This window comes from Sus scrofa, chromosome 1 (assembly GCF_054392235.1).
Source record: "Sus scrofa isolate SSC_HxYL_T2T_F1_AM1 chromosome 1, Sscrofa_HxYL_maternal_Yorkshire_Landrace_v2.0, whole genome shotgun sequence".
Classification (NCBI taxonomy): Eukaryota; Metazoa; Chordata; class Mammalia; order Artiodactyla; family Suidae; genus Sus; species Sus scrofa.
This window is the reverse complement of record NC_139383.1, coordinates 264584014-264609659: the sequence shown is the minus strand read 5'-3', so window position 1 is coordinate 264609659 and position 25646 is coordinate 264584014. Positions and strand designations below refer to the sequence as shown.

Below are 25646 nucleotides of genomic sequence, written 5' to 3'. Positions count from 1 at the left end.
CTTATATCATAAATGAAAAGACATATTTCAAAGGTTAAGTGTTCTCTCTATATATAAAGCAATGGCACCTGCCCGGTCGGACTTTTCTTTCTGCTTTCAGTTTCTCTCATTATTCCAGCTCTCTGCAGTCCGCAGTAGGCAGCGCGATTCCTGGTTTCACCGCATCTGGCTGCACTGACTGGGAAAATCAAGTACAAATTCTGTGCTCAAGTGTTGAAACCTCTGAGCACCAGAGGTGGTGTGTCAGGCACAGCGAGCACTTTGCAGTGGGTAACCAAACCTGGTTTCTGCCCCTTCGTGTCTCACCACTGCAACACCTTCTAAGATAGTCGGGTCACCAGTCTCCGAGCCCACCCGGAGCGCGGAGGGTCCTTTGTACGGCGGGGTCTCGGTCAAGATGGCCGCGCCCGCAGCGGATACCCAAGTGCGCCGCCATCGCAGCTGCCGGAGGGGCTGAGGCCGCGCTCCGGGTGGCGGCCATGACGGCCCCCGCCTGCTCCCAGATCCTGACAAAGCCAGAGACCATTTACCAGAGGAGAAGCGCAGGGACCGCCGAAGAGGTCGGGTGTCCCCCGGAGATGGCTGTGTCGGAGCCCAGGGGCAGCACCGCGGTGAGCGCAATGCTGGGGCGGGGTCGTCTGGTGGTCTGATGTAGTCTAATCAGGTGTCAGTTACTGGAGGGTTACTGGCGTGTTGAAGATAGGAGATTTGGGAATTGGAGTCGATGCTGGAGGGCCTTTTGTGGGGAGGTTGGGGAGGAGAGCAGGGGGATGATGTTGGCATCCTTAGGGATTTCTGGTGTAGCGTGGGGGTGGGGTGGTCGGTGCGTTACAGTTTAAGAAATCAGTGTTGGAGAGATCTGCGGTGACAGTGGTTGTGGGGAGGGGTCTGTGGCAGTCACGAAAAGTCAGAGTTGGGAAAGCCATGGGGATCAGAAAGGGGGCCCTGTGGTGTATCAGAGATTGGGGAGGTCTGCGGGGGTCGCAATTGGGAATGTCTATGGAGCCACCAATTATTGTGCCTGTGGTAGTTAAGACACTGAATTGTCTCTGTGTGCAGAGGTGCAGGTCAGATAGTGGTCTATCGCAATAGTTAAAGGGAAGAGATGATGATGGTTTAGAATAGGATTGTAGCAGTGAAATGACAAAAACGATTTAGAATAAATCTGGAGATGAGCCAATAGGACTTACTGATGAATTGATATGGAGCAAGCAAGAGGGAAAAAAAAAGGAATCAAGATTTCCATCTAGGCCTTTTGGAACTGAGTAGATTTCATATTTTCTGAGAAAGGGTTGTGTTGGAGAAGACCAGATTTGATGGGTTAAACGGGAGCCTGGGTGGGTGACTGTGGTTCTTTTTGGGCCATGTCAAGATGCCCCGTTACATGTTCAAATAGAGATGTTGAGTCATTGTTAGGTATATGGATCTAGAACTTAGGAGAGCTGTGGGCTAGGGAATCCATATTTGAAAAGCATCAGCGTAAAGATGGCATTTAAAGCCCTAAGATTGGATGAGATTGCCTAGGAAGAGATGGCAGATAAGGAAGAAAAGAGGGCAAAGGTCAGAGCTCTGGGTCAGTCTGACGTTTTGAGCTCTAGTAGAGAACCAAAAATTAATAGAAAAATTTTTGAAAATAAGAAAAAGGAGAATGAGGAGTAGCCACTGAGGTAGGAGGAAAACTGTGTAAATGTGGTGTCAAAGAAACATAAGGAAGCTTTTCAAGACAATGAGAGTAGTCAGTTGTGTCATGCTCTTATGAGTTCCAAAAGCATGACTACAGAGAATTTGACTTTGGCACAATGTCGCTCAATGGCTATTTTGATTGATTAGAGCTCTTTTAGTAGAATGATCGGGGTAAATTTTTTCATATGATGATATTAAAGCAACTTTGTGTGTCATTGGGAATGACCCAGAAGAAAAGAAAAAATAGATGGTACAAAAGAGAAAGAGGGAATTCCTGTTGTGGCTCAGCGGTTAATGAACCCAGCTAGCATCCATGAAGATGCAGGTTCGATCCCTGGCCTCGCTCAGTGGGTTAAGGATTCAGCATTGCCATGAGCTGGGGTGTAGGTCACAGACACAGCTCAGATCCTGCGTTGCTGTGGCTGTGGCATAGGCCGGCCGCTATAGCTCCGATTCCACCCCTAGCCTGGGAACTTCCATATGCCGCAGGTGTGGCCCTTAAAAAAAAAAAAAAAAAAAAAAAAAAAGAGAGAGAGAGAGAGAGAGATTGAGGTTAATTGTAGGGGCAAAGTCCTTGAGAAGGCAGTTGAGGATGGGATCCAGAGCATAAGTGGAGAAACTCCCCAAAGTGAGAGAAGGAACACCTCTTCCCACTGTTCTGAGGAATTAGAAAAGTGACTCATTACCTCAACTATGTAAACAATGTAATTTATGCTGAATATCTTATTCCCTTCTGGGGACCTGGGATTTTGGGTATGGGCTAGGCAGAGAGTGCCTATTCTGACCAATCCCTAGGAAACCCCTTGGGTGCTATTGAGTCTCTAATGAGCTTCTTTGGTAAACAGCATTTAAAAAAATACTGAGGTATGTAGTTGATTTATAGTGTTAGTTTCTCCTGTGCAGCAAAGTGATTCAGTTATATGTGTGTGTGTATTTTTTTTTATATTCTTCCCGGTATTGTTCACTGCAAGATACTGAATATAGTTCCCTGTAGGAGCTTGTTGTTTCTCTATTTTACATATAGTAGTTTGTATCTGCTAATCCCAAACTCCTAATTCATCCCTCCCCCACTCCCTTTCCCTCTGGTAGCTCTAAGTTTGTTTTCTATATGTGTAAGTCTGTTTCTGTTTGTAAAGAAATTCATTTGTGTCATATTTTAGATTCTACATATAAGTGATATCATTTGGTATTTGTCTTTCTCTGATGTTCTGACCTTAGCATGATAATCTTGAATCCATTCATGTTGCTGCAAATGGCATTATTTTATTCTTTTATATGACTGAGAAGTATTCCATTGTATATGTGCACCATATCTTCTTTATCCATTCATTATTGATGGACATTTAGATTGCTTCCTTGTCTTGGCTGTTGTAAACAGTGCTGCTGTGAATATTGGAGTGCAGGGATGTTTTCAAATTCTAGTTTTCTCTGTATATATACCCAGGAATGGACTTGCTGGACCATAGGGCAACTCTTTTTTAAAAATTTTATGGCCATGACCTTGGCATATAGAAGTCCCAGGGCCAGGGATTGAGTCCAAGCCACAGCTGTGACCTACACCACAGCTGCAGCAAAGCCGAATCCTTTAACCTACTGCACCAGGAGGGATCTAAAAACACCTCTGAATGCCTTGAGTACAGCCCCCTAAATCCCCCAAAACCCCTAAAAATAGAGTTTCCAACGAGAAAACAGTATGGCGCTTCCTCAAAAACTAAAAATAGGAGTTCCCAAGTGGCACAGCAGGTTAAGGATCCGGTGTTGTCACTGCCGTGGCTTGGGTTGCTGCTGTGGTGTGGGTTTTATTTCCTGGCGCTGGAACCCAATACTATTTTCCATAGTGGCATAGTGTGCCAATTTACATTCCCACCAGCGGTGCAGGAGGGTTCCCTTTTCTCCACATCCTCTCCAGCATTTATTTGTAGACTTTTTTTTTTTTTTGGTCTTTTTGCTATTTCTTTGGGCCGTTCCCGCGGCATATGGAGGTTCCCAGGCTAGGGGTCTAATCGGAGGTGTAGTCACTGGCCTACGCTAGAGCCACAGCAACACGGGATCCGAGCTGCGTCTGCAACCTACACCACAGCTCACGGCAATGCCGGATCGTTAACCCACTGAGCAAGGGCAGGGACCGAACCCGCAACGTCATGGTTCCTAGTCGGATTCATTAACCACTGCGCCACAACGGGAACTCCTATTTGTAGACTTTTTAATGATGGCCATTCTGACAGGTATGAGTCAAAATTCTGACCAGTATGAGGTGGTATATCATTGTCGTTTTGATTTCTATAATTTCTCTATTAATTAGCGATGATGAGCATCTTTTCATGTGCCTATTGGTCATTGTTTGTCTTCTTTGAAGAAATGTTTGTTTAGATCTTCTGTCCATTTTTTGATTGGGTTTGTTTTTTTGTGGTTTTTTTTTTTTTTTTTGGTGTTGAGTTGTATGAGCTGTTTGCATATTTTGGAAATAAAACCCTTGTCAGTCACATTGTTTGGTAACCAACATTTCATATGTGTTAGTACATCTCATTTCTGGAAGAGTTAAGTGTGTGCTGTGTGACCCCACTGGGGAAGACTCTTGGCAATTTGTGCCTGGTTTCCTTTGAACTTCACCTCTTGCACCTTTTCCCTTAACTGATTCTGCTTTGAATTCTTTTGCTGTGCTAAATCATAGCTATGAGTACAACCCTTTCCTGAATCCTATGAGTCTTTCTAGTGACTCATCAGAGCAAACCGTTAATGGTTTCAAGTCTGGTGATACTCTAAACAAGATAGGAGTTTTGAAGGATAAATGAAAAACAGTTGAAAATATTATTTACCTCATCTCTAGCCCTGAAGTTCATGAGTGGGGGTGGAAGTGGGTCAGCAACCTCCACTGGGGACCACTGGAAGGGAGCAGAATCGTAAGGAGACAGGTAGATTTTGGTTAAAGCCATCAGATGAAGGGAATGCCTAAAGAGGGTGAGCAGCGTGTAGTGGAGTTTGCTGGCAGTAAGTAGGGTTTCTGTAAAGGCACTATTGAGAGTTCTGTCATGTCAGTGATTGGAGATTAATAAGATTTGGTGTCATAGCAGAGATGGAGATTGATATGTTCCACTGGTATCAATAATTGAACCTGTGAGAATATGTGATCAGAGTGTTTGTTGGGGGCAAGTGACTGGGAGATCTGCTGCTGTTAGTGACTGGGAGGATTGTTGGGATCAGTCATTTTGGAATTCTAGGCTTGCTGACTGGGAAGGGCCAGGCTGGCTCAGTGATTGGGAGGCCAGTGGCAAGTAATGACAGGTCTTACAGAAATCAGTGACTGGAAGTTTGTGAGGTAGAGACTGATGACATATGCAGTTAATCAATGGTCTGTGGAGTTAAGAGGTGATCTTTAAATGTTAAGGAGACATGTTTGAATGTATAATTATTAATTTCAAAATTCTCTGGTAGTTGCCTAATAAGAGTAAAACTTTAACATGCTTTCATTTCTCCCCAGTCCACAACCAGTTATATTCCTGCTTATTTTTGTTACATCCTACCTCTTGATTTTAAGGATACTTTTATAACAATTGCAAAAAAAAAATATTATCAGGTTACTTGGAAGTAACTAGACATTTTACTGCTTTCTTATTCATAGCACTCTCTTATATATTATTGAATTTTTCCCAATCTCAAAATCTTTATTCTGATTCAGTTTTCCTTTTTTTTTTTTTTAAATCATTCCCGGAGTTCCCTTATGACTCAGTGGGTTAAGGTGTTGTCACTGCTATGGCTCAGGTCGCTGTTGTAGCATGAGTTGGATTCCTGGCCTGGGAGCTTACACATGCTGTGGGCTCAGCCAAAAAATAAAAATAAAAATAAAATTGTTCCTCTTTTTCTCCTTTCTCTCTCCTCATCCCTCCCACCACATCCCTTACTTCCTCTCTCCCTCCTTCTCTTTCTTTCTGAAGTACATAGATAATATTCTTTCTGCATCCTTACATGCCTAAAATACTTTACTTTTGCTTCCAAACATAAATGACTTTTTCTTGACTGGTTATAAAAACCAAGGGTCTCAATTCTTCTACTTCAAAACTCTATAAACGCTACTCATAGTCTTTTTTTTGTTGTTGTTAAAAGGGCTGCGCCCTTGGCATATGGAGGTTCCTGGGCTAGGGGTCTAATTGGAGTTACAGCTGCCAGTCACAGCCACAGCAACAGCAATGCCAGATCCAAGCTGCATGTGAGACCTGCACCACAGCTCACAGCAATGCCAGATCCTTAATCCACTGAGCAAGGCCAGGGATCGAACCCACAACCTCATGCTTCCTAGTCAGATTCATTTCCACTGCACCAGGACGGGAACTCCTTTTTTTTTTTTTTCCCCCATAGTCTTTTGTTACACAGAAAAGATAAAGACTGATTCTGGTTTGTTTGTTTTTGTAATTATCTTTATTTTATTTTTTAATTACTCAAATGAATTTATCACATCTGTAGTTGTATAATGATCATAACAATCTAATTTCACAGGATTTCCATCCCACAGCCCAAGCACATTCCCCCCACCTCCCAAACTGTCTCCTCCAGAGACCATAAGTTTTTCAATGTCTGTGAGTCAGCATCTGTTCTGCAAAGAAGTTCCGTCTGTCCTTTTTTCAGATTCCACATTTCAGCAAAAGCATTTGACGTTGGTGTCTCATTGTATGGCTGACTTCATTTAGTGTGATAATTTCTAGGTCCATCCATGTTGCTAAAAATGCTGGTAGTTCGTTCTTTTTAATGGCTGAGTAATATTCCATTGTGCCTATGTACTACATCTTCTTGATCCACTCCTCTGTCGATGGACATTTACGTTGTTTCCATGTTTTGGCTATTATAAATAGTGCTGCAATGAACATTGGAGTACATGTGTCTTTGTGAGTCATGGTTTTCTCTGGGTAGATGCCCAGGAGTGGAATTGCTAGAACAAATGGTAGTTCTATGTTTAGTTTTCTGAGGAATCTCCATACTGTTTTCCACAGGGGTTGCACCAATTTACAATCCCACCAACAGTGTACGAGTGTTCCTTTTTCTCCACACCCTCTCTAACACTTATCGTTTGTAGACTTTTTGATGATGACCATTCTGGCTGGTGTAAGGTGGTACCTCATGGTGGTTTTGATTTTCATCTCTCTAATAATGAGTGATGTTGAACATCTTTTCATGTGTTTTTTGGCCATCCGTATGTCTTCTTTGGAGAACTGTCTGTTTAGATCTTCTGCCCATTTTTTGGATGGGGTTGTTTGTTTTTTTGGTATGGAGCTGCAGAAGTTGTTTATAAATTTTGGAGATTGATCCCTTGTCAGTCGATTCACTTGCAAAGATTTTCTCCCATTCTGTGGGTTGTCTTTTCATTTTGTTTAGGCTTTCCTTTGCTGTATAGAAACTTTGAGGTTTGATTAGGTCCCATTTATTTATTTTTGTTTTTGTTGTCAATACTCTGAGGTAGATCTGAGAAGATGTTGCTGTCGTTTATGTCAGAGAGTGTTTGGCCTATGTTTTCCTCTAAGAGTTTGATAGTGTTTGGTCTTATATCTTGGTCTTTAATCTATTTGGTGTTTATTTTTGTGTATGGTGTTAGGGAGTGTTCTAATTTCATTCTTTTCCATGTGGCCATCCAGTTTTCCCAGCACCACTTATTGACCAAGCTGTCCTTTATCCATTGTATATTCTTGCCTCCTTTGTCATAGATTAGTTGGCTGTAGGTGTGTGGGTTTAATTCTGGGCTTTCTATCCTCTTCCACTGATCTATATTTTTGTCTTTGTGCTAGTACCACACAGTTTTTATGATTGTTGCTTTGTAGTATAGTCTGAAGTCCAGGAGCCTGATTCCTCCAGCTCCATTTTTCTTTTTCAGGATGTCTTTGGCTATTCTGGGTCTTTTGTGCTTCCAAACAAACTTTAAAATATTTTGTTTGAGTTCTGTGAAAAATGTCCTTGGTAATTTGATAGGGATTGCATTGAATCTGTAGATTGCCTTAGGTAGTGTAGTCATTTTGATAGTATTAACTCTTCCAATCCACGAGCATGGTATATCTTTCCATCTATTTGTGTCATCTTTGATTTTTTCATCAGTGTCTTATAGTTTTCAGAGTACAGGTCTTTTGTCTCTTTAGGTAGGTTTACTTCTAGGTATTTTATTCTTTTGAATGAGATGGTAAACGGGATTGCTTCCCTAATTTCTTTTTCTGCTCTTTCATTGTTAGTGTATAGAAATGCTGTCGATTTCTGTGTATTGATTTTGTATCCTCTGACTTTCCCAAATTTGTGGATGAGCTCTAATAATTTTCTGGTAGAGTCTTTAGGATTCTCTAGGTATAGTATCATGTTACTTGCAAATAGTGATAGTTTTACTTCTTCCTTTCCAATTTGGATTCCTTTTATTTCTTTTACTTCTCTGATTGCTGTGGCTAGGACTTCCAGAACTATGTTGAAGAGTAGTGGCGAGAGCAGACATCCTTGTCTTGTTCCTGATCTCAGTGGGAATTCTTTCAGCATTTCACCATTGAGAATGATATTTACTGTGGGTTTGTCATATATGGCCTTTACCATGTTGAGGTAGGTTCCCATTATGCCCACTTTCTGAAGGGTTTTTATCAGAAGTGGGTGTTGGATTTTGTCAAAGGCTTTTTCTGCATCTATTGAGAGGATCATGTGGTTTTTATTCTTCAGTTTGTTAATGTGGTGTATCACACTGATGGATTTGCGGATATTGAAGAACCCTTGCATCCCTGGGATAAAACCCACTTGATCATGATGTATAATCCTTTTAATGTATTGTTGGATGTGATTTGCTAGTATTTTGTTGAGGATTTTTGCATCGATGTTCCATTGGTGAAATTGGCCTGTAGTTTTCTTTTTTTGTGGAATGTTTGTCTGGTTTTGGTACCAGGGTGATGGTGGCCTCATAGAATGAGTTTGGGAGTATCCCTTCCTCTGCAATGTTTTGAAATAGTTTCAGAAGGAGGGGTGTTAGCTCTTCTCTAAATGTTTGATAGAATTCGCCTGTGAAGCTGTCTGGTCCTTGACTTTTGTTTGTTGGAAGTTTTTCATCACAGTTTCAATTTCAGTTCTTGTGATTGGTCCATTCATCTTTTCTATTTCATCTTGGTTTAGTCTTGGAAGATTGTATTTTTCTAAGAATTTGTCCATGTCTTCTAGGTTTTCTGTTTGATTGGCATATAGTTGCATATAGTAGTCTCTTATGATCCTTTGTATTTCTGTGATGTCCGTTGTTACTTCTCCTTTTTCATTTTTAATGTTATTGATTTGAGTCCTCTCTCTTTTTTGCTTGATAAGTCTGGCTAAGGGTTTATCAATTTTGTTGATCTTTTCAAAGAACCAGCTTTTCATTTCATTGATCTTTTCTATGGTTTTCTTTGTTTCCATTTCATTGATTTCTGCTCTGATCTTTATGAGTTCTTTCCTTCTACTAACTTTAGGTCTTGTCTGTTCTTCTCTCTCAAGGTGCTTTAGATGTAAAGTTAGTTTGTTTATTTGAGATTTTTCTTGTTTCCTGAGGTGGGCTTATATTGCTCTAAACTTTCCTCTTAGAATGGCTCTTGCTACATGCCATAGGTTTTGGAGTGTCATATCTTCATTGTCATTTGCTGCTAGGTATTTTTGAATTTCCTCTTTGATTTCTTCAGTGATCCATTGGTTGTTTAGTAGCATGTTTAGTCTCCATGTGTTTGTGTTTTTTGCAGTTTTTCTCTTGTTGTTGATTTCCAGTCATATAGCGTTGTGGTCGGAAAAGATGCTTGATATGATTTCAATTTTCTTAAAGTTACCAAGGTTGGATTTGTAGCCCAGGATATGATCAATCTTAGAGAATGTTCCATGTGCACTTGAGAAGAATGTGTATTCTGTTGCTTTTGGATGGAATGTCCTATAAATATCTATTAAGTCCATCTGGTTTAATGCATCATTCAGGGCGTGTGTTTCCTTATTGATTTTCTGTCTGGTTGATCTGCCTATTGCTGTAAGTGGGGTGTTAAAGTCCCCCACTATGATTGTGTTATTGTCGATTTCTCCTTTTAAGGTTGTTAGCAGTAGCCTTACATAGTGTGGTGAACCTGTGTTGGGTGCGTAGATATTTACAATTGTTATATCTTCTTCTTGGATTGATCCTTTGATCATTATGTAGTGTCCTTCCTTGTCCCTTAAAATACTCTTCATTTTAAAGTCTATTTTGTCTGATATGAGTGTTGCTACTCCAGCTTTCTCTTGATCCCTGTTTGCATGAAATGTTTTCTTCCATCCTCTCACTTTCAATTTGTATGTGTCCCTCGAAGTGAAGTGGGTCTCTTGAAGACAGCATATATATGGGTCTTGTTTTTGTATCCATTCGGCCAGTCTATGTCATTTGGTTGGGGCATTTAGTCCATTCACATTTAAGGTAATTATTGATATGTATGTTCTTATTGCCATCTTATTAATTGCTTTGGGTTTGTTTTTGCTGCTCTTTTTCCTCTCCTTCTTCTCTTGTTCTTTTCTGTCTATAGAAGTTCCTTTAGTATTTGTTGTAAGGCTGGTTTAGTATTGCTGAATTCTCTCAGCTTTTGGTTATCTGTGAAGGTTTTGATTTCTCCTTCAAATCTGAACAAGACCCTTGCTGGGTAGAGTAATCTTTGTTGGAGGTTTTTACCTTTCATCACGTTGAGTATATCATGCCACTCCCTTCTGGCCTGCAGAGTTTCTGTTGAAAAATCTGCCAATAGCCTTATTGGGGTTCCCTTGTATGTTATTTGTTTCTTTTCCCTAGCTGCTTTCAAGATTTTCTCTTTGTCTTTAATTTTGGTCAGTTTGATTAGTATGTGTCTTGGTGTGTTCCTCCTTGGGTTTATTTTATAGGTACTCGTTGTGCTTCCTGGATTTGAGTGAGTGATTCCTTCCCCATGTTAGGGAAGTTTTCGGCTATTATCTCTTGGAATATTTTTTCTGTCCCCTTCTCTCTCTCTTCTCCTTCTGGCACCCCTATAATATGGATGTCGGTGTGTTTAACGTTGTCCCAGAATTCTCTGAGACTCTCTTCATTTGTTTTCAATTTTTTTTTCTGTTTTCTGTTCTGCATCCGTAATTTCCACTAAGCTGTCCTCCACCTCACCTATTCATTCTTCTCCCTCCTGTATTCTGCTGTTGGTTGCTTCTAGTGAATTTTTTTATTTCAGTTATTGTGTTTTGCATCTCTTCTTATTTAAGTTTTATATCTTGTATCTCTTTGGTCAGTGTTTCCTATAAGTTATCCATCTTTGCCTCCAGTTTATTTCCATTGTCTTGCATCATCTTCAGCATCAACAGACTAAAGTCTTTTTCCTGAAGGCTAAGAATCTCCTCCTTGCTTAGCTGTTTTTCCTTTCTCCCTCATCTGAGTTATAGTTCTCTGTCTTTTCATTTTTATAGGTTTTTGGTGTGGTGACCTTTTTACAGATAATAGAGTTGTAGCATCTCTTACTTCTGGTGTCTCCCCCCCGCCACCCCGTGGCAGAAGTCAGTATGGGGGCTTGCTGTAGACTTCCTGATTGGAGGGGCTGATGCCTGCCCCCTGGTAGGTGGAGCCGATTCTAATCCCTCTGGTGGGTGGGGCTTAGTCTCTGGAGGGATTAGAGGCAGCTGTGTGCCTGAGTGGTCTTTAGGTAGCCTGTTTACTGAGGGGCAGGGCTGTGATCCCACCTGGATTGTTGTTTGCCTTGAGGCTTCTCAGCAGCTGACTGATGGGTGGGGCCAGATTTTCCCAAAATGGCCACCTCCAGAGAAAGGTAGGCTGCTGAATATTCCCGAGAGCTTTGCTTTCAGTGTCCTTCCCTCACAACAAGCCACATTCACCCCTGTTTTCCCAGGATGTCCTCCAAGAACTGTAGTCAGTTTTGACCCAGATTCCTATGGAGACTTTGCGTTGCCCTGGGACCCAGTGCACGTGAAAGTCCGTGTGTGCCTTTTAAGAATGGGGTCTCTGTTTCCCCCAGTCCTGTGGAGCTCTTGTGCACAACCCCCACTGGCCTTCAATGCCAGATACTCCGGGGCTCTTTCTCCCCATGCCAGATCTCCACACATGAGAGTTTGATGTGGGGCTCAGAACTCTCACTCCTGTAGGTCAGTCTCTGTGAACCAGTTAGTTTTCAGTCTTTGGAGCGTCCCACCCGGGAGGTATGGGGTTGTTTATATTGTGAAATCGCCCCTCCCACCTCTTGATGTGGCCTCCTCTTTTTCTTCTGGAGTAGGATATCTTTTTTAAGGTTTTCAGTCCATTTAGGTGAAGAGTGCTCAGTCTTTAGCTGTGAATTTTGTTGTTTTTTAGGAGAGAAGTTGAGCTCCAGTCCTTCTATTCTGCCATCTTAATCCCGTCCTGTAATTGTCTTTCTGATAATCATGCAATTTTTTTTTTGAAAGTACCCTAGACTGCATGGCTTAAAACAACAGAACTTTATTTCTGACAGTTTTGGAGGCTAGAAGTCTGAGATCAGAGTACAGCATGGTTGTTGGGATCTGGTGAAAGCCCTCTGCTAGCTTTCAGACTTCTTGTTATATCATCACATGGCAGAAAGAGCAGAGAAAGGAAGCAAGCTCTCTCGTGACTCTTTTTTTTTTTTTTTTTTTTCCCCTGGGCCTGTGGCACATGGAACTTCCTGGGCCAGGGAATGAACCTGTGCCACAGCTGCAGCTCTCATGAGTCTTATAGGGGCACTAATCTCATCCATGAAGATTCCAGTCTCATGACCTCATCTAATCCTGATTATCTCCCAAAGGCCCTATCTCCTAATATCATCATCTTGGCAGGCAAGGTTTCAACAACAAATTTGGGGTAGGGGCAGTGGAGGGAACACAAACATTTATTCCATAATAGGGACATTTCTGAATATAATTTTTGTTGCTCAAAAACAAAATTGTGGGATTTCCCATTGCGGCTCAGCAGAAACAAGCCCAAGTCGTATCCATGAGGATATGGTTTTGTTCCTTGGCCTCACTCAGTGGGTTAACGGTCTGGGGTTGCTGAGAACTGTGGTGTAGGTCGCAGATGTGGCTCAGATCCCACGTTGCTATGGCTGTGGTTGGCAGCCACAGCTCCTATTCAGTCCCTAGCTGGGGAACTTCCATAAGGCACAGGTGCAGCCCTGAAAAGCAAACAAAGTAAAACAACAACAATGAAAACTCCCAAAGAATAATAAAAAAAAACCCCACAGAAATGTGAAATTGGGTGAAAAATAAGCCCCCTATATAACATTATGATGAACAGTGAATGGCCAAGGTAAGAACAAGTCATCATTATCTTGTCCAAGGCTCTCACTGATGAGATTGAACTAGGAATATGCTATTGCAGGGACCAGTAACAGTCAAAGATGTGACTCTGGCCTTTACCAAGAAGGAATGGGAGCAACTAGATGCCACTCAGAGGAGCCTGTACAAGGATGTGATGCTGGAGAATTATAGCAACCTAGCCTCAACAGGTAAGGACAGTTCCTTTGTAATTCAGAATGTGCCTACTGTGATACCTTCTCTCTGAAGTCCTTGATAAGTTTATCCTTGACTTTTGTGAGTCAAAGTTTTAATCTCCTTTGGGTACTAGGCAGAATCCTTGTACCCCTGGCTGCAAAATGGAAGGTCTACTTAGATGGGGTACATGGGCATCTGCATTGTGAAATCTCAGAAGCTATGTATATTTTATCCTTTAAAATTGAGCTCTGAAGCTCAAATGTTAGGGCTTGATTTCTGGGTTGTTTGTTGTCCTAACACTCAATTTTTACTTTTTCTCATGAGTAGGGTGTCAAACTCTCAAACCAGATATGATATCCAAGTTGGGAAAAGGAGAAGAGCTGTGGCTGGGGAAAGGAAAAAAACCCAAACAAGGTGGTTTGAGTGAAATAGCAAGACCCAAGGAAGTAGGAGCCAACAGAAGTAAGTTCCTAGTTTCTTGGTGGCAAATTTGGAATTCTTCAAAGCATAATTATTCTTAAATTGGTCTTACAGATCCTAGACTCTAGGAGTTCCCTTCGTGGCTCAGCAGTTAATGAACTCGATTAGGATCCATAAGAATTCGGGCTTGATCCCTGGCCTCACTCAGTAGGTTAAAGATCTAGTGTTGCCATGAGCTGTGGTGTAGGTCAAAGACGAGGTTCGGATCCTGCATTGCTGTGGCTGTGGCTTAGGCTGGCAGCTACAGCTCTGATTTGACCCCTAGCCTGGGACCTTCCATATGCTGCAGGTGTGGCCCTAAAAAAAAAAAAAAATGATCCTAGACTCTTCTTTCTTATCCAGGAAGTAGCAGTAGAAAAATATCAAAGTGTGCTGGGGGCGGGGGTTTCCTGGTGGTACAGTAGGTTAAGGATCCGGTGGTGTCACTGCTGTGGCTCAGGTCCTGTGGCTTGGGTCACTGCTGTGGCACAGGTTCAGTCCCTGGCCTGGGAACTTCTGCCCGCCACAGGTGCTGCCAAAAAAAAAAAAAAAAAAAACCTCCTGGGGAAGAGGAATACAAACTGCAATGATTATCTAGCCTTGGAGATTCTAATATCTCTTCCTTCTGTGAACCTGTCCACATGAGAAGTTCTCATGTGAGCTTCACTGTAGTCCTGAGCCACTGTGACTTAATGGGAATTTGCTTATACCACTCATATCAGTCAGCTTAGGCTAAGTTATGCCCCATTAAGGAAAGGCCCCAAGGAGTTCCTGTTGTGGCTCAGGAGATTAAGAACTGACATAGTGTCTGTGAAGATGCTGGTTTGATCCTGCCTTGATCAATGGATTAAGGATCTGGCATTGCTGCAAGCTTCAGCATAGGTTGCACATGTGGCTCAGATCTGTCACTACTATGGCTATAGCATAGGCCAGCAGCTGTAGCTCTGACTCGACCCCTATCCTGGGAACTTCCATATGCTGCAATGTGCAGCTATAAAAAAAAGAAAAACAAAAGGAAAGACTACCCCCCCCCATTTAAAAAATTTTTTTTATTTTTAGGGCTGCACCCACGGCATATGGAGGTTCCCAGGATAGGGGTCCACAGCAACAGCAGTTTGGGATCTAATCTGCATCTGCAACCTACACCACGGTTCAAAGCAACGCCGGTCCTTAACCCGCTGAATGAGGCCAAGGATCAAACCCAGGTTCTCATGGATGCTAGTAGGTTTGTTAACCTCTGAGCCATCATAGGAACTCCTAAACACCATAATTCTTTTCTGTTTGAATCTAGTTTTCACTTCATCCATGTAATGTTCTTTTACTTCCAAGACAACTATTCACTGTTTATCTCTTTCTGAGGTCATGGGGATTCTTATAGCATCTTCTCTTTCTGAATCTCTTTAAGTCCTACCCTGAAGCTTTCCTCTGCGTTTACATGTACATAGCTGAAAAAGGCCACCCTGAAAATGGTAGTCCTAGCTCCTAAGTTTTTAGGTTTTTGCATATGTAGTGTCCATATCTAGCTAACAGAAGTCTTTAAGTTTTAATTCTAAATTCTTAGGAGAGAGAATGTTGTTGGGTTAGCTGGGGCCTGATGTTTACCACTGTTCAGTCAGTTGCTTTCAACCAGAAGTTGGATCATACAGTAAAAACATGGCTGCCTACATCTGTCAATGTGAGTGGTGGATTCAGAGAAGGGAAGTATGGGTTGAAAAGACATCTCAAAATGTACAGTTGTATAATGTGTGGAGTAAAGAATATGAACAGTCACTTATAGTTAGGAATTAGCTTAAAATTTATGATTGACAATTAGAGTGACCTGACAGGAAGGTGTGCTCCATAGCAAACTATTGGAAAACAAGTGTGTGTGTACACTATAAATCTAAATGGTATAATGTTTATTTGCCAATCTCATTACTGTAAATTTTATCATACCATAAAGGCATCAGAGAACTAAGTGAAACCGTGGGATGTTTCTTTCTTTTAAAATTTTGTTTATTTATTTTGTCTTTTTAGGACTGCACCCATGGTGTATGGAAGTTCCCAGGCTAGGGGTTGAATTGGAACTGCAGCCGCTGGCCTATTCCATAGCTATAGCAATGCCAGCTCTGCTGTGTCTGTGACTTACACCACAGCTCACAGCAGTACTGGATTCTTAACCCACTGAATGAGGCCAGGGATTGAACCCGCATCCTCATGGGTACCAATCAGTTTCTTAACCAGCTGAGCTACAATGGGAATTCTTGTGGGATGTTTCTTAATACAGGAATTTCATTATTATATTGATCATAGGTGGTAGCAATGAAACATCCTTCCCTGCTTAATACCTCAATCACAAAATTTTACTTGAGCTATCCTAAGAAAGTGGAAAAATTTACACAAGGCTTCTTATAACCTAAGGGCTGATCCTTCAGCTGGGGCCTAGAGCCAGTACTGGGAAGCCATTAGGAGCTGGGATTATGCAAATGGTTTCTTTAGGGACACATTATCTTACATCTCTGCTTTTCTGTCAATGTATATGTCTCATTCTTTGTCCTGATGAACTTGCTGTTTATATGGGGAAAATATAGCTTTATAGTACTTGTCATATCATTTTAAAATATAGCACCCAGTGGAAACTAAGTAGAGTCTATAATACATTTTTAGGAGGCAGACTCATTGAACATCTTGACTTGAGCCAACAGCCTCCAACTGTGACTATGAAAAGTTGGATAAATATAGTATAGGCTCTAAGAGCCAAATACTGTAGGTAGATTGGCAATTAAAGCTGGGCAGCTTGGGCTCAGGAAAGACTTCAAAAAGTGTCAAGTACAATTACAAGCTCTTTTAACTTCATCCATTTCATATTCACTGCTCCTTGTGTTTATTTTATCTTCTGTCCCAGGTTGCAAGGTCATATTTATAAACAGCCAAAGCTTTTTTTTAGTCTCTGTTGTCACTTTTCTTTCCCATTTTTACTACAACACTTTCTCCCTCAAGTCCAAAGGATAGGGATATTTGCACTTGCTATTTCATTCACATTAGGATACTAGGCTTGAATAAAGACTCAACCCCACAACAGAGCATTTCTCTATAAGTTGTATTACAAAATATGAGAATGCAAAGATTTACAAGATTATCTCATTGAATTTCATTTTAGAGGAAGTCCAGCAAGATGATGACCAGCTGGAGAACCACCAGGAATCTCCAAACAAACTCCTTGGGGAAGTTGCATTCAAGAAAAAAAATCTGACTAAGAAAAAGGGCCATGAATGTAGTTCATTGGAGAAAAAAAATATGAGTACAAAGCATGTTCCCTCAAAAAAAAAGCTTCTTAAATTTGATTCATATGAAAAGAATTTAGACTTACCTGGTCATGTAAAAAACTATGCAGAAAAGAAACGTGATGTAGCTAAAGAGCACAGGAAATCATTCGGCCATAGCTTATCTGATGCAAAGAAAGACAAAAGCCAGATTGAAAAAATACATGAGAAGTTATCCAACCGTAGCTCATCTAAAAGGACTGACAAAAGTCAAACTGGCAAGAAACATACTAAACGAGACAAACTTCAAACTGGAGAAAAACATGAGAAATTGTCCAGCCATAGTTCGTCTCCTACTAAGCATGACAAAACTCAGAATAAAGTGAAACCATATGAATGTAATGAATGTGGGAAGGTTCTCAGCCATAAACAAGGACTTGTTGACCATCAGAGAATTCATACTGGGGAGAAACCATATGAATGTAATGAGTGTGGAATAGCCTTTAGCCAAAAATCACACCTTGTTGTACACCAGAGAACTCACACTGGAGAAAAACCATATGAATGTAGTCAGTGTGGCAAAGCCCACGGTCATAAACACGCCCTCACTGACCATCTGAGAGTTCATACTGGGGAAAAGCCCTATAAATGTACTGAATGTGGAAAAACCTTCAGACATAGCTCAAACCTTATTCAACATGCACGATCTCATACAGGCGAGAAGCCCTATGAATGCAAGGAATGTGGAAAGTCCTTTAGGTATAACTCATCTCTTACTGAACATGTGAGAACTCATACAGGTGAAATACCATATGAATGTAATGAATGTGGAAAAGCCTTTAAGTATAGTTCATCCCTTACTAAACATATGAGAATTCATACAGGTGAGAAACCCTTTGAATGTGGTGAATGTAAGAAAGCTTTCAGCAAGAAGTCACACCTCACTATACATCAAAGAACTCATACTAAAGAGAAACCCTATAAATGTAATGAATGTGGAAAAGCCTTTGGACATAGCTCATCTCTTACTTACCATATGAGAACTCATACAGGTGAAAGTCCCTTTGAGTGTAATCAGTGTGGGAAGGCCTTCAAACAAATTGAAGGTCTTACTCAGCATCAGAGAGTTCATACTGGGGAGAAGCCCTATGAATGTAATGAATGTGGAAAAGCCTTTAGCCAAAAGTCACACCTCATTGTACATCAGAGAACTCATACTGGCGAGAAACCCTATGAATGTAATGAATGTGGAAAAGCCTTCAATGCAAAGTCACAACTTATTATACATCAGAGATCCCACACTGGGGAGAAACCTTATGAATGTAATGAATGTGGAAAAGCCTTCAAACAAAATGCATCCCTTACCAAACATGTGAAAACTCATTTAGAAGAGAAATCTCAAGATTGAAATTAGTGTGGGATGCAGTTCCTTGATAGCTTCTTGGTGGGTTAAGGATCCAGTGTTGTTACTGCTACAGCTGTGGTTTCTGCTCTGGTGTGTGTTCAGTCCCTGGCCCAGGAACTTCTGCATGCTGCTGACATGACTGAAAAGAAATGAAAGTAGTGTGGGAAACCTGAACTAAAAGTATTACTTAACTTTGGAAGTATTCTGAATTTAAAGGATTTTAGAAAGCCTTTAACAAGAAGTTATACCTCATTACACACAAGAGAATTTGAAAATGAATCTTTATATAGAGGAAATGGATGGAAAGTTTAAACTTGATAATAAACCTTTTATAGAAAATACTGTTTTATAAATAATTATAAGTGATCTGTATATTCAGATTGAAATATAAAGCTTTTAAAATTGTTAACAAATTGAGTAATCAGAGCACTAGAGAAACAAATTACATATGCTGACAGTTCCTGAATTGCTTGAGTATTGTGTACTTAAGCATCACATATGAAAATTGAATTTACATATCTGTTTGTTACTATGTATAAATGTGTGTGATCATTGGTATGACTTTCATCTTTGATGCTATCATGCAGCTCTTAATATCTTTTATAGCCTCTGCATTGGCAGAAAACTTTATGAGGGTTATTATTTATGTAAAAAATGTTAACACAAAATTAAGAGAAATGAAAGAAAGCAGCTGAGGACACACAGGTATGCTATTCAAGATACATCGTCAAGTGAAAAAAGCAGGTTGCTTAACTGTGGATATAGTATGTTCCCACTTAAGGGTATGTGTGTTTGCCTGTGTGTGGAATGAGAAGGAGAGCTCCTTTTTATTGTATACTGTTTAAATTTTTAAACCATGTACATATATTATTTTCACAATTAAAATCTTATTAAAATGTATAAATCAATACTAATCAAAATTTTCACTGAACCCACTCCATGATGTTGTTTGACAAAGATTTCTATGCCTATTCATGAATGAGGATATGGTATTATATTTGATATTGAATTTATAAAGGCTTTTCCTAGCAGATGTATAATGAATTACAGCTATAACTCAGCACTGTGTTTCTTCTATATGCTGCATTTTTTGTGGGTTTTTTTGGCAACATCCATGGCATATGTAAGTTTCTAGGCCAGGGATTGAAACCATGCTCTAGCAGCGACCCAAGCCATTACAGTGACAATGCTAGATCCTTAATCTTCTGTACCACCAGGAAACACCATGTATTTGAGATACACACACACACACACACACACACACACACACACACACATTGCTTTTTAGGGCCACCCCGTGGAAGTTCTCAGGCTAAGGGGTCGAATCAGAGTTACAACTGCCGGCGTATGCCACAGCCACAGTAATGCTGGATCCAAGCCGTGTCTGCGACTTACACCACAGCTCATGGCAATGCCAAATCCCCAACACACTGAGTGAGGCCAGAGATTGAACCCACATCCTCATGGATGCTAGTCGGATTCGTTTTCCTGCCATACTACAATGGTAACTCCTGATTTGCTATATTTTTAAAAAATGACTGAATGTGAATGGTGATTGCAGCTGAATGAACGTGATCTTTTGAACAGTCACTCCATTTTTATCTCCTATTCAGAGTGCTTATACACAAATACCTCAATCTGGGGTTTCAAATGTATTGCAACAAATGGCATTACTCCCTGTTCTTACCCAATAGCAGAACTTGTTAATGGATCACTGTACTTCTTCTGGGTAAAACTAGACTTGACCTCAGAATCATCCTTAAACATGCACTCCAGAAAGTACTATTAATCAATTTGGGTTTGCACAGGAAATCTGTTTTCCTATTTATTACTCATGAGTCTGAACTATTTTAAATTTTAAGTTGTTACACTAAAATCAGTAACATAAGGACAAAAATGGTTTTATAATATAAAGTAATAATAATATTTGGCATATATATTACCTTTTACATTTTTTTCCCAGCACATTCACTGCAATCTGATTTGTTCCTCAGAATAAATATATGAGTTGGTAAGGAAAACTTGTCTAGCCACGGTCAATAGTTCTCGGTAAATATTTCACCTAGATACCAGTGTAACATAATTATGGGCCCTCAACAAATATGTGATTAAATGCCATCTTTGCATATATTTTCCATTCCAGTGCTTGCATGCTTGACCTCATTTCGGAGAATTAAAAGGTATAAATATTTAGAATGGAACATGTATGTCAATGTGAGTGTGTGTGTATATGTGTGCATGCATTGAAGATCAATTTATGGATGTTATGCCCTCATTACCAAGTACCTTATTTACTCTCAGGGGAAGAAAAATGAAAGACATTTCCATCAGTAATTTATTACTAAGTGAAAAACTGGCACTATGCATAGAATGAATCATCACTTTCCAGAGCTGTAGAAGATCTGTACTTTTTAGAAGAATGAAATAGTTGCATATTATGGCCAGATTAAATTTCCTGCACCTCTTGGAGAACCCATGGTACTATCACACCTGGGATGGTCAAGAATATAGATATTCCTGAATAGTGGAAATAAATGCTGAAAGCCATCCTGTGCAGTAAAAAGTGAATTAAAATTGAGCATCAACAAATGAGGAAATGATGTGTAAAAATGATTAGAAGCAAACAATGGAGGAAAATAGACATACATAGGTGAGTCTGAATCAGTGATGCATAAGCTTTAGCATGTATCAAACTGCCTGGAGGGCTTATTAAAACACAGACTTTAGAGATGGGTCTGCTCTCAAAATTTCTGATTCAGTAGGTGGTTGATGGGGCTTGGGAATTTGCATTTTAAGTAAGTTCCCAGAAGATGCTGGTCTGGGGACCACACTTTGAGAATCACTGATCTGAATAATTGTTAAGTAAATTTTTAAAATATGTTTAAATGTTCCTGAGACATTTATTTAATATAAAGAAGAGGAAGGGGCATATATCTTTAAAGTTAATTATTAACAATTTAAAAACTTTTATTCAAGTCATATTGATCACCTACTATATGCAGGACACTATTCTAAGTCCTAGAGGTATAGCAGTCAACAAAACAAAACAAAACGAAAAAAATCTTGTCCTCAGCTTAATTCTAGAGTGGGAGACAGGCAATAAATCTAAATATAGTTGCCCCTTGGTATCCACAGGTAACTGGTTTCAGGACCAGCCACAAAATCTGAGGATGCCTAAATCTCATAGTTGGCTCTCAAAATCCACTGTTCCATATCCAATCAACCATGAATCATGAAGCACTGTATATATTTGTTGAATAAAATCCATGTATAATTGGACCTGTACAGTTCAACGTGTGTTGTTGAAGAGTCAACTCTAATTAAAATATGAAGTATGGAATTCCTGCTGTGGCCCCAAGGGGATTGGTGGTGTCTGTGGCGCCAGGATGCAGGTTCCATCCCTGGCCTGGCATAGTGTTAAAGGATCTGGCCGTGGCATAGGTTGCATCTGCTACTGGGATCTGATCACTGATGGAGCCCAGGAATTCCATATACCACGGGACGGCCAACAAAGAAAAAAAAAAAATAGAGTATAACAGAGGGTGACAAGTGGTATGGCAAAAAACAAAACAGTGCAGGGGAATGCAGCTGTAAGAAAATGCAGTTTCAGATGTGGTGGAGTAAGCTCAAGCTCACTTTACTGGTGACAATTTTGAAGAGTGAGGAAGCAAGTCATGTATATATATATATGGTGGAAGAGCATTCTAGGCATGCATCTTTTAGAATCTGAAGGTATGGGAAGAGAGAGAAAGATGGATGCTGAACTCTTCTGGCATGCAGAAGAGGGAAAAGTAAGAAATTTTTCCATTAAAGTTTTTTTTTTTTTTTTAATCTTTTACTGGCCACGCTCACAGAGTATGGAAATTCCCAGGCTAGGGGTCGAATTGGAGCTACAGATGCTGACCTACACCACAGCCACAGCAACACAGGGTCCTTGACCCACTGAGGGAAGCCAGGGATGGAACCCGTATCCTCGTGGATCCCAGTTGGGTTCACTACCACTGAGTCATGACGGGAACTTCTAAATCAAGATTTTTAAAAATAATCAAGTTTGCAAGAAAGGTAGAAAACAAGGTCGCTCATATACTGCTTTGGTAGTCAAGTTTGTACGACCTATTTAAATGCAAATCTGAGAGTACACATCAAAGCTTTAAAATGTCTGGGACTCCTGCTTCCAGGAGTCTATGATATAGGGTGTACTATAATTATCACAGAACACAGAGAAGCTGGATAAAACAAATTGCCTGTTAATTGATTAAATAAAGTATGACACCCTCATGAGATGGAAGTTGGTGTGGCAGAAGGAGATAATTTGAGAGAAAACACGCAGGGTTTTTGTTTTTGTTTTTACTTGAAAAACCATAAGACTGAGTTCATGGCAACCACAGCTACTGTAAAGTAAAGGGAGAATCCCCAAAAAAGAGAGATGCAAAAGAGAGGGGGGACCCAAATTTTGGGAATAAACTCTGCTCATGTCTCTGGCTGACCCTTGAACCATGCAGGTAGGGCACATCCCCTAACCCTTTTTATCTTTAGAACTGAGCTTTCATTTGTGCTGCTGCCCCAGAGACAAGTTTAAAGGTGGAGTCCGACCATGCTAATTACTTGATAGGACAAAAACATTAACACTTCTGCAAAAAAATATAACAGAATCCAGAATTGCCATGATTTATCATTCATGATATCTAGGACACAAAACTTACCATGATTTATCATTCATGACACCTAGGACACGAAACATTCAAAGAATTAGGAAAATATGACCATTTCAAGAAAATGGATAACCAACCCAGAAACTAAAATAAGAGTGTGAGGATATTAGTGTAGCTTTTATCACAATGCTTAATGAAATAAAATATGCTCATGATGAATGTAAAGATTTTAAACTTTGTCAGTGACTGGGTGGTAGTAGTGGGAGTGTGGGAAGGGCTCTCAGGAAGGCTTAGGTTTAATTATTTTAAAAACTGAGTCTTGGAGTTCCCGCAGTGGCTCAGTGGTTAACAAATCCAACTAGGAACCATGAGGTTGCAGGTTCGATCCCTGGCCTTGCTCAGTGGGTTAAGGATCCAGCGTTGCCGTGAGCTGTGCAGTAGGTGGCAGACAAGGCTCGGATCCTGTGTTGCTGTGGCTCTGGCGTGGGCCGGCTGCTGCAGCTCTGATTCGACCCCTAGCCTGGGAACCTCCATATGCCACAGGTGTGGCCCTAAAAGGACAAAAAGACAAAAACAAAAACAAAAAACAAAAAAAACCCTGTGTCCTGCCCTAAAGGGAGTAGCGAGGAATCTTACAGTGTTCAAGGGACAGGGTTAGATCAACTCATGGACAGTCTTCTGATTGGTTGGTGGCGAGGTAGTTGGGAGTCAGAAACATCAATCATCTGGTTCCAACCGGTCTGGGGTCTGCGCATTTGTGGGCAGCAGACCGTTAACTTCTTCCACCTGGTGGGTGTTTCCGTATCTGCAAAAACAGCTCAAAGGACATGGCTGAGAGTATTATCTATAGTCTTTGAGGAAGAACTAAAGGTCCTTGACTTTGTCTAATGGCTGAACTTACTGTGTTGTCTTGCTTGACTGTTTTCTTTTCTGCATTTTCTTACTTCCCTGTTTAAGTTTATTCTTTGACTAACGTCTTTCTACAGACAAAAGGCAGGTGGAGGCCATGGGTGGGGGTCTCTTCTGGGAAGACCTCATAGGGTCCAACTTGGTTACAACTTGAGGGGGCATATGGTTTCTGTCACAACTACTCAACTCTGCTGTTCTAACACAAAAACAATCATAGGCAATATGTAAATGAATGAGCTTGGCCAGTAAAACTGTATTTATTATAACAGACACAAGGTCAGATTTACCCAAGAGCTGTAGACTGGGGACTCCTGAATTAGATTACACATGTAAAAGAACTATTAACTTAGGGCCACACAAGGCAAAGGAAACTCCTCTGATCTTTGACAAGGAATTTCTCCCCAAAACAGGAGTGTGAGAATCACCTTAAAAGATGTGGAGGTGGAACCAGGATGGGAGATCCAGGGATGTCAGAAGTGGTACTATTCTGTTCTTCACTGTTTTCCTGACAAATTCCTGCTCTTTCTCCGAGACTCAGGGTGTTTTTTTTTGTTTGTTTGTTTGTTTTTGTTTGGTTTGTTTTTTTGTTTTTGTTTGTCTTTTTAGGCCTGCACTCTTGGCATATGGAAATTCCCAGGCTAGGGGTCTAATTGGAGCTGTAACTGCTGACCTACGCCACAGCCCCAGCAATGCCAGATCTGAGCAGTGTCTGGGACCTACACCACAGCTCATAGTAACGCCAGATCTTTAACCCACTGAGCGAGGTCAGGGATTGAATCCGAGTCCTCATGAATACTAGTCCGGTTCATCACCGCTGAGCCATGACAGGAACTCCCCCAAGACTCAGTTTTTTTGGTTGTTGTTTTTTTGTTTTTTTGTCTTTTTGCCATTTCTTGGGCCGCTCCTGCAGCATATGGAGGTTCCCAGGCCAGGGGTTGAATCAAAGCTGTGGCCACCGGCCTACGCCAGAGCCACAGCAATGCAGGATCCGAGCCGCATCTGCCACCTACACCACACCTCATGGCAACGTGGGATCCTTAACCCACTGAGCAAGGACAGGGATCGAACTTGCAACCTCATGGTTCCTAGTCAGATTCGTTAACCACTGAGCCACAACGGGAACTCCAAGACTCAGTTTTTAAAATCATTAAACCTAAGCCTTCCTGAGAGCCCTTCCCACACTCCCACCACTACCACCCAGTCCCTGACAAAGTTAGCCCCCACAGCACAAATCATGCCCCTGTCAATTGATCATGCTGCATGGTCACTATCAGAATGAGCTTTACATTGTGGAGAGTCAGGAGATTATATTTATATCTTTATATTTATATATTTATATATCCAACCAAAAGATCAGAGAAACTAAGCTGATTCTGACACAGTCTTGCCCTGAGTAGCTGTTAGACGAAAAGGGAGAAAAACACAAAATACTGGAAATCCCAGTCCCAGGCAACAAAGTGGCTGTGACAGAGGAAGGCTTGTACAGCTGTGCCCACAAAAAGAAACAGATGCCTGGGGGATCTGGAAAAACCTAGAGAGAAGAGGATGTGGGAGCCCAGGTTTGAAGCATAAATAGTAGTTTTCCTGGCATACAGTTGGGAAGGACATTCCAAAAGTCCAAAGTTCACTGTTTCTGGTTTTAAAGATCTGAGTGAACCTGGAGAATTAATCCCCCATGTATTCAATCATTAGTTAAGACTGGCCATTCTGTAGTAATGTTCAAAGATAAACTAAGGCATATTAATTTTTTAAGAGTTTATTTGAGCAAAAAGTGATTTGAATTGGGCAGCACCAAACCAGAGGTGGTTAGTAGTACTCCCCTGGCCTGAGCTAGCGACAAGGCTTTAAACAGAGAAGACCCAGAAG

At 40.9% G+C, this 25646-nt stretch overlaps 1 protein-coding gene across 3 annotated transcripts; it reads left to right on the top strand.

Annotated features, from left to right (window-relative positions):
• Positions 1–447: 447 nt before the first annotated feature.
• On the top strand, positions 448–20420 carry ZFP37 (ZFP37 zinc finger protein). Of its 3 annotated transcripts, XM_005660335.4 has the most exons (4): positions 448–611; positions 13001–13127; positions 13441–13575; positions 16712–20420. In XM_005660335.4, exons 1-4 carry the CDS (start codon positions 480–482, stop codon positions 18220–18222), a joined length of 1905 nt encoding a protein of 634 aa, XP_005660392.3. In that variant the 5' UTR covers positions 448–479; the 3' UTR covers positions 18223–20420. The 3 variants fall into 3 exon arrangements, with proteins under 3 accessions (XP_005660392.3, XP_084848500.1, XP_084848511.1); XM_084992374.1 differs by lacking the exon at positions 13441–13575; XM_084992385.1 differs by lacking the exons at positions 448–611; positions 13001–13127 and having other exon boundaries at positions 13441–13672; positions 15620–20420.
• The last annotated feature ends 5226 nt before the right edge of the window (positions 20421–25646 follow it).

What these genes read in the sequence shown, in the direction of transcription:
- ZFP37 (XM_005660335.4), top strand. Translation starts at nt 480, where the DNA reads ATGACGGCCCCCGCCTGCTCCCAGATCCTGACAAAGCCAGAGACCATT. An exon ending in AGCCCAGGGGCAGCACCGCG is followed by an intron (nt 612 to 13,000) that starts GTGAGCGCAATG and finishes ATGCTATTGCAG; the next exon opens with GGACCAGTAACAGTCAAAGA. An exon ending in TAGCAACCTAGCCTCAACAG is followed by an intron (nt 13,128 to 13,440) that starts GTAAGGACAGTT and finishes TCTCATGAGTAG; the next exon opens with GGTGTCAAACTCTCAAACCA.